The 15,244-nt window shown below is 41.1% G+C and overlaps 1 protein-coding gene across 1 annotated transcript in view; it reads left to right on the forward strand.

Annotated features, from left to right (window-relative positions):
• The window catches only part of LOC109487263 (amyloid beta A4 precursor protein-binding family B member 2-like), a 121,567-nt gene that overhangs the window by 64,317 nt on the left and 42,006 nt on the right, over positions 1-15,244 (forward strand). Inside the window, exons 5-9 of the mRNA XM_019791242.1 lie at positions 4,781-5,009; positions 5,341-5,435; positions 10,127-10,190; positions 10,679-10,825; positions 11,152-11,279. Coding sequence (XP_019646801.1) covers positions 4,781-5,009; positions 5,341-5,435; positions 10,127-10,190; positions 10,679-10,825; positions 11,152-11,279 — 663 coding nt within the window. The remainder of the gene's footprint in view (positions 1-4,780; positions 5,010-5,340; positions 5,436-10,126; positions 10,191-10,678; positions 10,826-11,151; positions 11,280-15,244) is intronic.

Consider the following 15,244-nt stretch of genomic DNA (forward strand, 5'->3'; position numbering starts at 1 on the left):
TTTATTTTTGCACAAAGAATTGTTACTCAAGCTACTGCATGGATAGATTTTGAAAATTGTTATTAGATGTTTCAGTCACTTGCAAAAAGTGGATGCAACTTGAGATGTCTGACAGTTTTCAAATTTAATCCAGTTGCTTGAGTATTCTATGTTGGACCCTGGGAAGAATAGTGTAAATTATTGAGTGTCCCATAACCCTGGGAAATATAGAGGACATCTTTTATATACTGCTTGGTCACTCTTGCAAAAAAATGGAAGGCAAGAGTTGTGAAATTTGTCTAGGGTGTGGCTCAATAGAGTCCCAAACGCAGACATACGAGTTGGTGGAAACTGAAACTGAAACACGTCAAGTATCCTTCAACATGCAAAACTAGTCACAGCTACTGAAACTACTGACAGAATGTATTGCTCAAACCTATTTAGTTTTGCTGTAATTATAACTCCCAATTAGACCATACCAATTTAACTTGGTAGTTCTCGGATTTTTAGAAAATATGCATAATTGAAAAAAAATGTAATAAAAACCAAGCCCAAGGACATTAATGCACTCAGTTTTATGGTGTATCCCCTCACACCTAACCTATGCCTTGACCTCGATGAAGGTCGTAGTGGCACCATGACTTATGGTTTATGTGCCGTCATATTCAATTTTTCCTCCGTGCTCTCTGCTTTTGTGATGATGATGAGAACTACTAAGAAGCTAATAGGTTTTTCAAACAATCAAGTTTTTCTCTAAGATTCCCTGGTTAACCTGAGGCCTGTAAGTTTCACCTGAAACTCCCTCAGGTTTCAACCATTGTCCTACATGGCTCCTCAGTCCCACCACCCAGATATGACACAAAATAATGGGAATACTTTATACAGCCATAGATGGTGTTGATGTTCTGTGCTGTACATACATAAGACCTTTAAGTTTCAGCTGTAAGTCCCTAAGGTTTGAGTCATTGTCCTACACAACTCCTCAGTCCCTCCTACCAAATGTGACAAAAATAAGGACTGACTCAGACACGTCTTTGTATAAGACTGTGGACACTGTTGGTCTCAATATAGTTGGCCATAGTTTCCAGCTGATGTTTTGATGTTCTATGCTCTATATGAGACCTTACATATAAGTTTCAGCTGAAACTCCCCCAGGTCTGAGACATTGTCCTCCCTGACTCCACCACCCAGACACAACACAGTCGGACGTGCGTGAGCCTTTGTAGCCGCATGTTTTAGGCATTGTACAAAACAACTCCTCAGTCCCTCCTGCCAGATAGGGCACAATATGAGGGGAATACTGTATATGGCAATAATTATAGATGGTTATGATGATGAGATGGTCTTGATAGTTGGGTGTAGTTTCCATCTGATGTTTTGTGATCTATATGAGACCTGTATGTTTTTATAAGCTAAAACTCCCCCAGGCTTGAGACATTGTCCTCCCTGACTCCACCACCCAGACACAACACAGTCGGACGTGCGTGAGCCTTTGTAGCCGGCAGCTCCATTATTAATACATAACCCTGCACCACAAAAGGCCCGATCCGAGCATAACTCGATTTCCCCTCCCAGAAATTGGGTTACGGGTTTTTTTTTTACGGGAGGCTGGAAAACTGCTCGTGAAATCATAACGCTGTAAACTCGCCCTCCCGCTGCGAGCGGTTCAACCGAATTTCAGAACATAATCACCTTATGGCAGGACGGTGTGTGTACATAATACACAAGCCCCCCCCCCCCCTCTCTGTTTGAATGGCAGTGATTGGGCGTATGTTTGATTTGATGGGATGCGACTTGGACACAGAAGAGACACACCCAGATATAAATGCACAGAGATAACGGCATTCGGAGTGGGAAAATTAATCAAGACTGGAGCAGTCTGGCACAGGCTCCATCCATGTACATGTATGCAGGCTAACAGTAGAGTTATAGTGAGAGAAATGTGATTATAAGCTGGTAACAAACAGTAGGGAGATGTAGGTTGGAAACAGGTGTTACTTATGAGGGAAGTGGCCGGCCTGCGGATTGAGAAAAGGTAAGTTTCATTGCTTTTTCCTTTATAGTTTTTTTTTTATATACATGGATCGTAATAAGTTGTAGCGGCATTCAGCAATACAGGACAGTGTCTGATAGTATTGTATAATTATATTGAAATCATCATTCTGTTGATTGTAGGCATCATAACCGTGCATATCTAGTTCAGGTACGGTTCTGGATAGTCTCCTCATATCCAAGAACATAGATTTGCCCCAGGCACGGTTCTGGATAGTCGCCTCATAACCAAGAACGTAGATTTGCCCCAGGCACGGTTCTGGATAGTTCTGGATAGGCATGGACTCTCCAGAACTGTACCTGAGCATAGTTCTAGATGAAGCACAGTTCTGGATGCAACATAGACCTTTTGTTTGCCAAGCAACCCCCAAACCAAAACCTCTGCTTGGAGAGCAGCTATGGGTGTATTCATTGATGTAATGAATTTTGATAGTGCTGAAACGATTTTATGTATTCTACAGACTGTACATGCATGGCTAAGCAGACAGAAGTCAAAATCAAATTGATTATTATGGATCAGAGAAAATATCATTTCAGACAACTTAAACATGGATCAATGGCACACAATGTAGAAAATATTTGGCTGGTGAATTTCCTAATAGAAACCAACTGGTTTTCATTCAGTGTGTGCATCTGAAACAGTAATCGTGATCTACAAATGCAATTTGCTTGTTGCATAGAGATATTGAATCAATTGTAATTGCATGTTTTGATCATATCATATTGCAGAAAGTCTCTGATGATATCGTCATATATTATATTAATTTCCGGAGGTTTATACTCAAGATGATTTTTAGATATGCTTGCCCCAGAGAAACATGACTAGTAAGCTAAGAGGGCAAGACCAGAAAATTCTCAACATTCATTTTTCAAGGCAAGCAGCCTGTTTAGTGGTATCAGTCACACCAGTTGCTACCTCAACTCTTTGACAGACATTTCTTTTGTCTTTGATAAAATGTGTATTTATGTATGTATGTATGATAACAAGTAAGGTATGTTAAGTTTTGAAACAGTGAGACGTAACAAAACAATTTTTTGTCCTTTCCAGGCCAGGGTCTTCCTGGGTATTATCACCCAACACTGAGGCATTAGGGTTAGGTTTGGTCAGGATAGGTTATGGTAGTTTAGGGGTAGGGGTTAGAGTTAGCATTACCGGTAGTAGGCATATCAAAATGATTTTTGTTGTTTCCAGACAAGAGCCTGCACAAGTACATGCATCAGCACCCAGCACAGAGACAGAAGCCTCCATCTCAGGGTTAGTAAGTCAGAGTTAGGGTCAAGGTGACAGTTTAGGTGTTGGGTTAGAGTTAGTGAGTTGGGTTAGTGCATGAGTTAGATTTAAGGTTTACATCAAAACAATCTCTTTTCAGCACCCAGTACCAAGGCAAAAGGCTCCAGTCTGGTTTTAGTGAGTTAGATGTAGGGTCAAGGTTTATGGATTGGGATAGAGTAAGGGTCAGGGTTAAGATTTGGGTAGAAATTTTTTAATGATTTTTGTCACATTTTCAGGCCTGATTCTGCTGAGGTTTCATCTCCCAATGCCGAAGCAGTAGGCTCCAGCCTAGGGTTAGTGAGTTAGAGTTGGATGTTGGGTCAAGGTTTAGGGATTGGGTCAGAGTTAAGGTTTGAGTTAGAAATACATTTTTTATTAATTTTTGTTTGTTTGTTTGTTTGTTTGTTTGTTTATTCCGATCCCCATTAGTGCTTAAAAGCACTATTCTTCCTGGGGTCAATAAAATAAAACATAGATAACAAAACTTTGTACATAATGATGATTACAAATAATAAAGTAACTTCAAATCAATAGAGTAAATTCAAGTCAATAGGAGAGGTCAGAGGTCGACCTAAAAAAAAGCACAGAATAATCTGAACATAATCCAGAGTTGTATGTAATCAACAAAGGTGCCAACAAAATTAACAAAGGTATAAATAACTTAAATAACTGAATAGAACATAATGTCTAACTGATCATAATTCTAAAGAAAAGATAATTTAAAAATGATTTTTGTTCTTTCCAGGCCAGTTTCCAGAGTATGCCTAGGTTTCCTCACCCAAGCAACGCTGAGGCAGTAGCGAAACTTTCAGTGTTAGAATTAGAATTATCAGACTAAACAAAACTGTTTCTCTCCTTTCCAGGCCTGAGTCTGCCCAGGTGTCCTCCCCCAACACTGAGGCAGAAGACTCCAGGTTAGGGTTAGTTAGTCAGAGTTAGGGGTAAGGTTACAGTTTAGGGATTGGGTTATGGATTACTTATTAAGTGGACATTGAAACAGAACACATGTTCCATTCAGGGTCACCCATGGTCATTGGAGCAGAACACATGTTCTATTTGTGGTCACCGGCGGTCAGGAAATAAGGGTCAGGGTCAAGGTTTGGGTTAGACTGATGTTAAAATGATTTTTGTCCTTTCCAGGCCCGAGTCTGCCCCCGAAACTCCCTCCATTAGGGTAAGAGTTAAAGTTATCAGACTTACCAAATCGATTTCTCACTTTTCCAGGCCCGAGACTGCCCAGGTGTCCTCCCCCAACACTGAGGCAGAAGACTCCAGGTTAGGTTTAGTGAGTTAGATGGAGTTAGGGTTAAGGTTACAGTTTAGGGATTGGGTTAGAGTTAAGGGTAAGGGTCAGGGTTAAGATTTCGGTTAGACATGTTAAAATGATTTCTGTCCTTTCCAGGCCCGAGTCTGCCCCCAAAACTCCTTCCGGATTAGAGTTATCAGACTTACCAAATCAATTTCTCACTTTTCCAGGCCCGAGTCTGCCCACGTTACCTCCCCCATCACCGAGGCAGAAGACTCCGGCCTGGGAGAGAACCAGCCGTCGCCAAAACTGCCGCCGGGCTGGGAGAAGGTGACGGAGACGGAGGGCATCTCGTTCTACTGGCACATTCCGACGGGCACGACGCAGTGGGACCCCCCTCCCCCACCCTCCGAGGACGACCTCAAGCCAAGGGCAGACAGGAAGGACGACGAAGAACAGGTCTGTTTTTTTTACTATTTTTACTCTTGTTTCCTCCTCTTCTTCTTCTCCAAACAAATAAGGTCAATGACCTGGACTACACGTCTGTCACTATGGTAACCAGCATTGTAGCAGACACTCTGTGATGTCCAGTTACACTTTATAGCAGGACAGAGTTGGAGGGGCTGGTCACCAGATTATATGAATCTATGAATGTGTTTGAATAAGAATAAACAGAGAAGTAGTTTGTTAGGCTAGACTATGTGAAAGTAAACATGCATCATTAACTACATCTACTTCCAGGAAGTGATAAAATTAATATCCATTTTCTTTATTTTCTAAATTTCCTCAGGTTGAGAAGGAGCCAGCTGCAGCCACACCTGATCAGGACTCCAGCCTGCAGGAGTTCCAGAAGGCCACCCTCACACTCGCCAGCAAAACTCTTAGGTAAGCTCTGGGGTCTTGGCCATCACACTCATGAGTCAGACTTGGGAGGGAGCTCAGGGGTCTTAGCTCATGAGTTTGGCTTGGGACTTGTGCTAATACCATGTTTAGGAATAATCAGTTTTGCAGGACACAAATTTCTGTGCAAGATCTACACTTTTCCCTTTGACTTTCCACCTAGATACATATACAGAGGCATGTCTGTGTGTTTGCTTGTGTTTCTGTAGTTATACAGAATAGTGACAGGATGTGAAGGTTGAATTGGAGGACAAAATTGCCTCTTCACAGAATTGGCAGGAGAACTGTGGGTTTACTCCGTAGAACTTCTGTACAGGGTTTTCATTTTCTGTGATTTACTGATTCTAATGGCATAGAACATATTCAGCATCTATATATAGTACAAAATGTCTACAAAAGCATGCATGAAGAACATGCAACATGAACATAGACATCCTTGTACTTTTTTATGTGTAGTACCACCTGGATATCCAGAGGGATGTCAGCCATTTGTAAACTGCATTAGTCATTAATCACATACAGGCGATATCTGAGCATCAGTTGATTGAGGTCCGTTGAGTTGTTTGTGAAACGAGAGATAAAATCTGAATGTTCCGTACACAGGAGGTGATCCACATCTCAATTGATGGAGTCGACAAAAATTACTTCACATGCAGAGATGTTATCTGTGTTTCTAAGCGTAGATTGCGTCATCAAGGGGAGTAAAGGTCAAAATTAGAAAATCACAAGTCAGTCTAAGAAACTGAGTGAATTCAACCAGATATATTGAATCTTTACCTGCATGTTCATGCCCATAGGGCTAAATGCATACATCAGAATGTGATGTTACTTGTACATCATACTGAGTAACATAATACAGAGGATAGAAGCTTAAAAGAATAACGTAAAAGTCTTAGGAACTATAAAATAATACAGTCTATCTAATCTATACACATGTAGGTCTTGAAGATTTCCAAAGCAACAAATATGTATCTGATTAACTTCTGTTCTGAAATAACACTACAAAAAAATAGGGAAACATTATCACATTCTTATCAAATGCTGGCTCTAATATGTAATATTTTGCAAAATATTTAGACAAAATCTGTGTAGACCATAACTAGGGTGATATAAGTTTTATAAGTGTACCCCTGAGCATTCTCAAGTTCTTATGAAATGCTGCCTCTAATTTGAAAGATTGTTGTCAAAATATTTAGACCAAATCTGTGTTGACCATGACTAGAGTGATTTAAGCGTACCCTGTACTGAATGTTCGAACCTGAATTTCCATGTTATCTCTGACAGTGTGGCTCCCAGCTGCAGGTAATTTGTATCTAAATGCAAAGTTTCTCAGATCCAGCGATGGCTGTGATTGCTATCGGCTCTGCACAGAAACATGTTCTGAATGCACAAAAGCCAGGAAGTGATCGCCGCTCAAGTTTATCAGCGAACCAGAAAGAGAACCTGCCAAGGCCACACCAACTTAGTTTTTGGTTATCGGTTATGTTAATACGTGATTGGAAGATGAACATGAAAACAGAGTCTGAGGAGAAAATTTGTACCTTGGTATCAATGTTCTAGCCAGTGTCCCGCTTTCTGTCGGAATTTTGCTGCTCATGACAGACAAAAATTCTGCCCAACCTCATCTTTGATGGATAAAAATTGCTAACCAGCACCAAGAGACCACGTCTGGCGAAATATTAGACGTTAAACAAGGACAACAACAACATATTAGTCCCGTATTACTGTCTAGCAGACAGAACTTCAGTATAGAAAGAGATGTCATCACACAAAGCTTAGTCTACCTGCAAAATTTTGCTCCCTCAAAATGCAGAAGAAATCATTTCGGACACTCAAGATTTCAACATTTTCCCGGGTTAGAATGCCACCAGACCCCACAGGTTAGAATGCCACTAGGCTGTCTATGGCACTTGACATGATGTTATGTCAAACAAAAATGAGATGACAGGCTGGCTAGATCACTGTCAGATACAAGTTTGCATCCCAGCCTGCATTCTGACCCCAGGCCAGGTTTTTACATTGAAACGTCCTAAGAGCCAAGAAGATAAATTGGTGGCCTTGGAAAAGACAGAATCGTATCGCTTGGACTGATCTGACCTTATATGGAAATGGCCCTTCCCGGGAAACCTTCCCACCCCAACTTTCCACATGCCTGATGAGGGATGTGCGCGGAATATCAAGCGCTTACTAACGGCACCTATGGAGCCTTGCCACAGGTGGTATGTTGATGTATAAAGATTCATCCTTCAGTGCTAGAATTAAAGTCAGGCCAGAATCACTGTCCTTAATCACTCAGCCATTAGGGATGGTAGTGATCAGCCATAGCTCATTGTTAGGCCACATCAAAATATTGCCTTGGTTTTCGTACATTATAACTTTCAGCCTGCTAAGGTAGCCATTTGGCACCATGTTGGTATTGGTTATGGGGTTAGGCAGCAAGTAGAAGGTTAATAACCATCACAGTTTCAGCACTAGGGACAGGGCCATTAACCTTCAGCCTGCGAAGGTAGCCGTCTGGCACCAAATTTGTATTGGTTATGGGGTCTGGCAGCAGGAAGAAGGTTAATAACAGCCACGGTTTCAGCACTAGGGACAGGGACATTAACCTTCAGCCTGCTAAGGCAGTCGTTTGGCACCAGATTGGACTGTGGTTAGGCAGCAGGGAGAAGTTTAAGTGAAATTGTAACAAGAGGCCAACTCAGATCTCCTGACTCCATGAAACTCTGTGTATCGAGATTCAAACTTTCCCTCAGAATTTTGATCTTGATTTTGATTATATTCTGATCTTCATGTAAGCTTTAGTTCCATTTGATACTGTGGAAGACCCAAAAGAGCTCTGAACCTGGGAACCAACATGTTGACTTGGCTTGGCCCAAAGCATCGCTCATAATCATGTGTGTATGTCTCCTGAGTGCTGCCAAGGGCACAGTATACTTGTCGAAATACTTTTTTTCAATGTTCTGCAATACTGCAGAATGTCACAATATTGTTCTGCAATTTGGAAACCAACATGTTAACTTAGTGTTGCCCGAGGCATCACTCAAAATCCTGCGTGTTGTCTCCTGAGCAGAGCAGCAGCCTGCCAAGGACACATCAACATTCACCTGTCGCTCCTGATGTAGCAGAAATTAAGATATGTATCCTGTATGATGGTAGGAGGTGATTGGACAATGCAAGTCCCGATATTTGCCATGCACTGCTTCGGGGCAAACTTCCAAAACAAGTGGATTTAAGACCCACGTAATATGTAGATAAAACTTGGTTATAAAACTAAGCAAGTCTTCAACATCGCTCCCAGATGCAGCAGAAATTAAGATCAGTATCCCGTCCAACGGTTGGGTTTGACAGGACGATCTGAGTCCCGGTGTTCCTTCTCTTGGCCGCTTCAGGGCAAACTTCCAAAACAAACGGATTAACGACCCCCGCTACGGTGGTGAAACTTGGTTTTGAAACTGAGCAAGCCGTTGGGTACTGTTGCAGGGCCACATCAGTTCAGATTGCTGGTTCTGGGATTTCAGATGATGATGGTGTTGCAATGGAAGTCAACATGGAAACCAAATGGATATGATTTTAAGTTGTTGTTTTTTTTAAGTCAAAGCTGGTGAACAGATATCTGTCATCGTAGTCTAGTTAATGTTCCTCCAAAACATTGCAATGGCTTACAGTGAATCTTGCCTTGTAGTGAACTGCAGTAAAAAGAAAAAATTTAGCCCAAGAACCAGAGAGGTAGATTGGTGTAGAATACAAAACAGGAAAAACTGTGACTTGATGGCAAATATTGATCGCATAGTACGAGCTAATTCAGCTAAAAAGTGGCCAGGACAGGTTTGACCCCATAGGCTTACCCCATGCCTCTTTCAGTTTGTAGTCAGAGAACATCAAAACAGATCAGCATAGCCTAAAAAAAGTGCAACTTGAAGCCAAAGATTTATGCTTGCTACACACAGCAGGAGCTATTCCAGCCGACAGGTTACATAAGTCAGGCGTTCCAGCTCGCCGGTTTCCATGCCGACCTGCGACCTTTCACCCCTCCCGGTTCCAACACGACCGTTTGGGTGCTGACCAGCGAAGATGGAGCTCCTTTCTGGGCGTAATGATTTTTATTGATTCTGCAGGATTTCCATTATTCTCCTATTAATGATGAATCGGGGGGGGGGGCAGGCTGACGGTTAGCGCTGATGATGGATTCATCGGAAATCTTCGCACAGAGATGGAATTTTTCATCAGTTTGTTAGAGGAACAGTTACAGCAAGATGGAGGTTTTCATGGAAATTTTTAACAGTTTGTTACAGGAAGGAGAATGTGGTCAAAAACGATACAATGCGGTTTCTTTCTCCACAATTATATTCATTGTGTCTTAGTTAAGGTATATTCTAATTTTATTGTGTACAGTATATTATATTGTTTTAGTTTTTGTTGCATATTGAGTATCCAGTATGTAATTTTGTGTATTGTGTGTTGCTTCCGTTTAGGTAAGTAAGTCAATCACAAATGAGTAGACATCTGTTATAGGCTTTTACTAGTACACCACTGACTCTCATGTCAATGTTCTTCCCAGTTCCAAAATGTGGACTTGCATGGTACAGTCCAATGCCCACTTCGGTATACATGCAAGGAAAAAGAGCCCCCTAGCAGATCATGCCATAATGACAGGCCCCATATTTACTCCTCTGCAGAAACGACAGTGTGAGAAAACCGCCAGAAGAGGAAGAGGAGACCAAGACTGGAGCGGAAAAGAAGGTGAGCTTCAAATTTCAGTGTTTTTTATATAAGAAAACAGTTATTCATTTCAAGTAGCATCCACTACTTTTCATCAGTGCCTGATTTAGTTAGTGATGATGCCACTGCTGTACTTTGTGGCAGCAAGTTCTGCTCTATAATACTTATTAGTTCTCTATGTTAAAATGAGTTTTTGAACAATTACTGTCCTGATGATGTTTTGTGTGTATGTGTGTGTGTGTGTGTATGTGTGTCTATGTGTGCGTGTGTGTGTGTTTCCATACTTTGTTCAGTACCTGCTGTAGTCCTAACAATATTTTGTTGTTTCATTGCTACGCTGTGCGGTCCCTGGGCTGGGTAGAGATGGCTGTGTGTGCATGTGTGTGTGTGTGTGTGTGTGTGTGTGTGTGTGTGTGTCTGTGTGTGTGTGTGTGTGTGTGTGTGTGTGTGTGTGTTTGTTTGTTCTGTATCTGCTGTAGTCCTGATGATTTTCCCCTGCTCTGTTCCAGTGCTATGCTGTGCGGTCCCTTGGCTGGGTAGAGATGGCAGAGGAGGACCTGGCTCCAGGCAGAAGTAGCATGGCGGTGAACAACTGCATCAGGCAGCTGTCCTACAGGAAAACTGACATCAGGGACACCGCTGGCATCTGGGGGGAGGTCAGGAATTACTGTTACATTTTATATTTAATAGTAATAAGTTAATTAATTAGCTTCAGTTTACATTATTTTAATTAGTATTCTTCCTGCCCTGAAATCTAGTGTATGTTTACCTTTACAGAAGGAAATCATGTTGTTTTTGCTGTGTTTTTTCTTGTTCTTCTCCAAACAAAGACACAGACAGCTTTGACCATGGTAACTGGTGCTGTAGTAGACACCCTGTGGTGTTGGGTTACATTATGTACCAAGTGGCATGTGACCCTTGTTTTAAACTACACTGTACCTTCATCAGGTGTGAATGACCTATCATGTGACCATTGTTGCAGGGTAAGGACATGTTCATGGTGCTGGAAGGGGAGGACCTGAAACTGCTGGACCCGACCGACAGGAAGGTCCTCCATGTCCAGCCCATCCCCCAAATAAGGGTCTGGGGCGTCGGCCGCGACAACGGCAGGTATGTATCCTAGCAACCACGCATGCCGGCGCCCTCCCCTGTCCCTGTACTACAGCGCTTCTGACTATGTTGTCTACCTTCTTACTTACTGTCATACTTTATCAAACTGCTTCTTCTTTGTTGTTATTAATGTTGCTACATTTTTTAGACAGTAAAAATCTCTGTAGTCAGGCTTCTGCTGTTGGGAACAGTTTTTATCTTGAGTTTCAGAAGTAAGTAAGAAAATGCAAACTTTATGGATTTGTTCAAACACCCAAAGGGTTTTCAACTGAAAATGAGGATTTCTTTTTCATTTGTAAGCCTTGATATTAAACTTGGTATGCTTCAGAGTGTGTTCAACTTGCAATTATGTTTAAGGTGGGGTTCAGGGCAAATTTGTTTGCATCTAACAAATGCTGTTTGGCTGTTGATGTTAGAATGACAGAAATTTGACTTGTCATTTGAAGATGTATGATTTCAGACTGCTTGAAATTCAGTTTTGTTCAATTTTGTCCAATGAAGTGTAATTAAATATGTAAAACTTATTGAAATTGGTACCATTTTTCACTCGTCACAGAATACAAATTGTTCTAACTGACAATATGTAAATCTTGATTGAATTTTACTTACACTGATTTGAAACATTAATGGCATCATATTGTTCTCAGTAATATCTCTCTTGCCTCTTTGCGAATGTTCATGCCTTTTTAGCCAAGCTAAATCTGCTTTATCAGTTCCCATGTTGTTTTTCCTGCTTCACTTTTCTCCTGCTTCACCTATTTCTGCAGTGTTAAGCCTAATGCTCCTCCTCTCTGTGCTGCTTGCTGTATTGTATGTACAAAATGTACCTTTAGTCTACCGTAGTCACCACTGCCTGCCATGTGGCCTGCATGCCCTGCCTGTAACCTGTGTAAAAGACAAGCCATTCATTGTTGAGGCATTCTGCAATTGGAAGACCCGTTCGTTCTGCCTTGACTTGTATTATATACTTGCTTGCTCTCTCATACATGATATGTCAGTATGATTTATAATAAAGGCATGCCGTGATGAAATGGGGAAAAGTTAGCAGCCAATTGCAGACCTAACATTCGCCACTGTGGTTAGTGAGGGCTCGGCCATGTTCGTTGTATGATGTTTTTTTAACAAATGTCTCAAATCTCAAGTTTACCACAGCTAAACAAAGCATTCTTGTAACAGCTGCACAAAATCTACAACAAAAGCTACACCTCCATAGGCACTCAGATGGTCTCTAACACTGACTACCAAATAATAGTTGAAGAAATTGATTGATTATGCAAAATTCAGCTGTTTTGTGACAGAAAAGGTTGCCTTAGAGGTCCTTTGGACTGTTTTTGCATGTCGTTGCTGAAAACCCTACGACAGAAATGAAATCTGTTTGAAACAGGTTTGAACTGTAATTTTCAACACAACAAATTGGACTTACCCAAATTTCGGACTAAAGCAATCCATGTGACATCGCGATTTTATGCAGATGACACACAAGTGACTCAAGAAATTGGACTTACCCTAATTTTCGACAGTAGAACATCAAGTTTTTATGTCGATGACACACGTGGCTGAAGAAAAGAAATTGTACGACTAGCGTGGCCTCGCCCTGACTTATGTTTTGCTCCTGGTTGATAATAATGCCTTGCCTCCGTCAGTCTACTAATTCCACAATGCCTCATCAAGACTATGTGTGTGTTGCCCATAACAGTACAGTACGTAGTCGGATTTCTTGTGCCAGAAATTGTAAGTCCTCCGCCCTATGTACACCTTCAGTACTCGTACATCAACAAGTAAACCTGCAGGCAAGGTTTGAAGTCAAGGTTGTTACATGGCTCGTAAGTTCATCTGTGTTCAACTTGGGAGTAGTCCTTATGGAACAATTTTGAGCTGTAAATTTCAACACAAAAAATTTGACTTGCCCAAATTTTAAGACTGTACAACTTCAGTCTTTGTCAAAGAATGAGCCGTCCACTGCTTCTGTGAAGTCATCTTATGTAGATGACACCCGTGACTCGGTGAGCACTGGATCATAGGTTGCAAAGCTGCAAAATTTAATAAAAGATTGTAGTATGCTTAGACCTACATGTACATGAGACGAAAGGATGAAAAGAAAAATGCTGGACACAATATTTCCCTCTTTTATCACTTCATTCCTAGATGAATCTCCAATACCAATTCAGATACAGCATTACAATACCTTCCTCTCTCTAGCTTGTGACTTAATAATTTGTAAAAAAAAAAATACACAACAAGTAAACAATCACAAAAATGTAGCAGCAGACTCAAAGAACATATGAACAGCTGTTACCATGGTAACGACGTGACTTCAAACCTTGCCGGCCGCTCCGTTGCCACGGTGACGGAGGCTAGCTAACGACACAGTTGAACCGATGGCGTTGATTGTTTGCTGTCCGACTCCTCTGTTCATGTTTGTTCCCACGGTCTTGCTTGGCGTCACTAAGAGATGCTCTCTCAATCTGTCTCTTTGTCGCACCCTATCTGTGCAGAGAAAGGTAAACCAGCTACCTACTTACATTACTACAGTACTGTCATTACTTACATTTACTACTGTAACTGTTATTACTCTACATTACTACTGTAACAGTAACTACTCATGTTACATTACTACCATCATTACTGGACATTACTGTTGTCAGCATGAACCTACTTACATTACTTCAGTAACTGTCATTACTGTACATTTTTTTACTACTAGCAGCATGAACAATAACTGCCTTTACTTACATCGCTACTATCATTAGCATGAACCTACTTACATTGTACATTACTGTAACAGTAGTAACTGTCTTAACTTATTACTGTAACAGTAGTAACTTTCTTAACTTATTACTGTAACAGTAGTAACTTTCTTAACTTATTACTGTAACAGTAGTAACTGTCTTAACTTACTACTGTCATTACCGTACATTACTTCAGAATCTGTCTTTGGCATGAACCTTACATTACTAAGTACTGTGAGTGGTTACTTGCATCACTACTTTAACAGTAACTGTGGTTAGCATGAACCAACTTAAGTTACTACAGTAACTGTCCTCACAGTTGTTACACTTACATGTACTATACCTACATGTACTGTCTTGTGGTTAACCTTCAGCATGCCAAGGTAGCAATTAGGCACCAAATTTGTGTTGGTTATGGCATCAGGCAGCAGGGAGAAGGTTAATGTTACCAACAGTCAATGATTTCAGCACTAGGGACAGGGCCATTATATTGCTAAGGCAGCTATTTGGCCCCAAATTTGTATTGGTTGTGGGGTTAGGCAGCAGGGAGAAAGTTTACACGACGTGGGAGGGCTGGGAGAGGCATGTTGGGCAGTTCCTGCACATTTTTGGATGTAATGATATGTTTTTTTGTGTGTTTCATCATTTTGATGAACTGAACTTGGTTTCTCTACAGCATCTATGATCGATTACTAATGTTCTTACAGGACAGAATTAAACCTAAATGCATGTCTGTAACTGCTAGCTACCCTGTACCACAATCATGTACGTTTATTGTGGTTTATTGTGGAAAAACTCTTCTTACGTTATGATTAACATCACCATACTTCAATCTGTAAGAGCAGTATGTTGTAAATTGTGCATAAAAGAATCATCCTTCAGTCTGGCTACATAACATACATGCACAGTTAACAAACATCCTGATTAATATGTGCATGGCATTCTTAATATGTGCATGGCAATTTTTGGTTGCACAACATAAAGTTTAATTAAAAAAATTAAGTGTGCAGCTTCAATTTTGGGTGCACAAAAGTGCACATTAAACAGTATTCCAGCCCTGTAGCCATACAACTTGTGCGCACATGTATTTGCAGCTGTGCTGCAATATTTTGTGATGAGGAGGTAGAACTAATTTACACTAACGGTGCTCCTGATGGATCACTGCAGTTCCTTTTATTACTGCAGAATCTGATCTACAGCCCAGACTGAACCAATCTCAGTCCAGTAGTGTAATAA

The sequence above is a fragment of the Branchiostoma belcheri genome, unplaced genomic scaffold, assembly GCF_001625305.1.
Source record: "Branchiostoma belcheri isolate BF01 breed outbred unplaced genomic scaffold, Haploidv18h27 scaffold87, whole genome shotgun sequence".
Classification (NCBI taxonomy): Eukaryota; Metazoa; Chordata; class Leptocardii; order Amphioxiformes; family Branchiostomatidae; genus Branchiostoma; species Branchiostoma belcheri.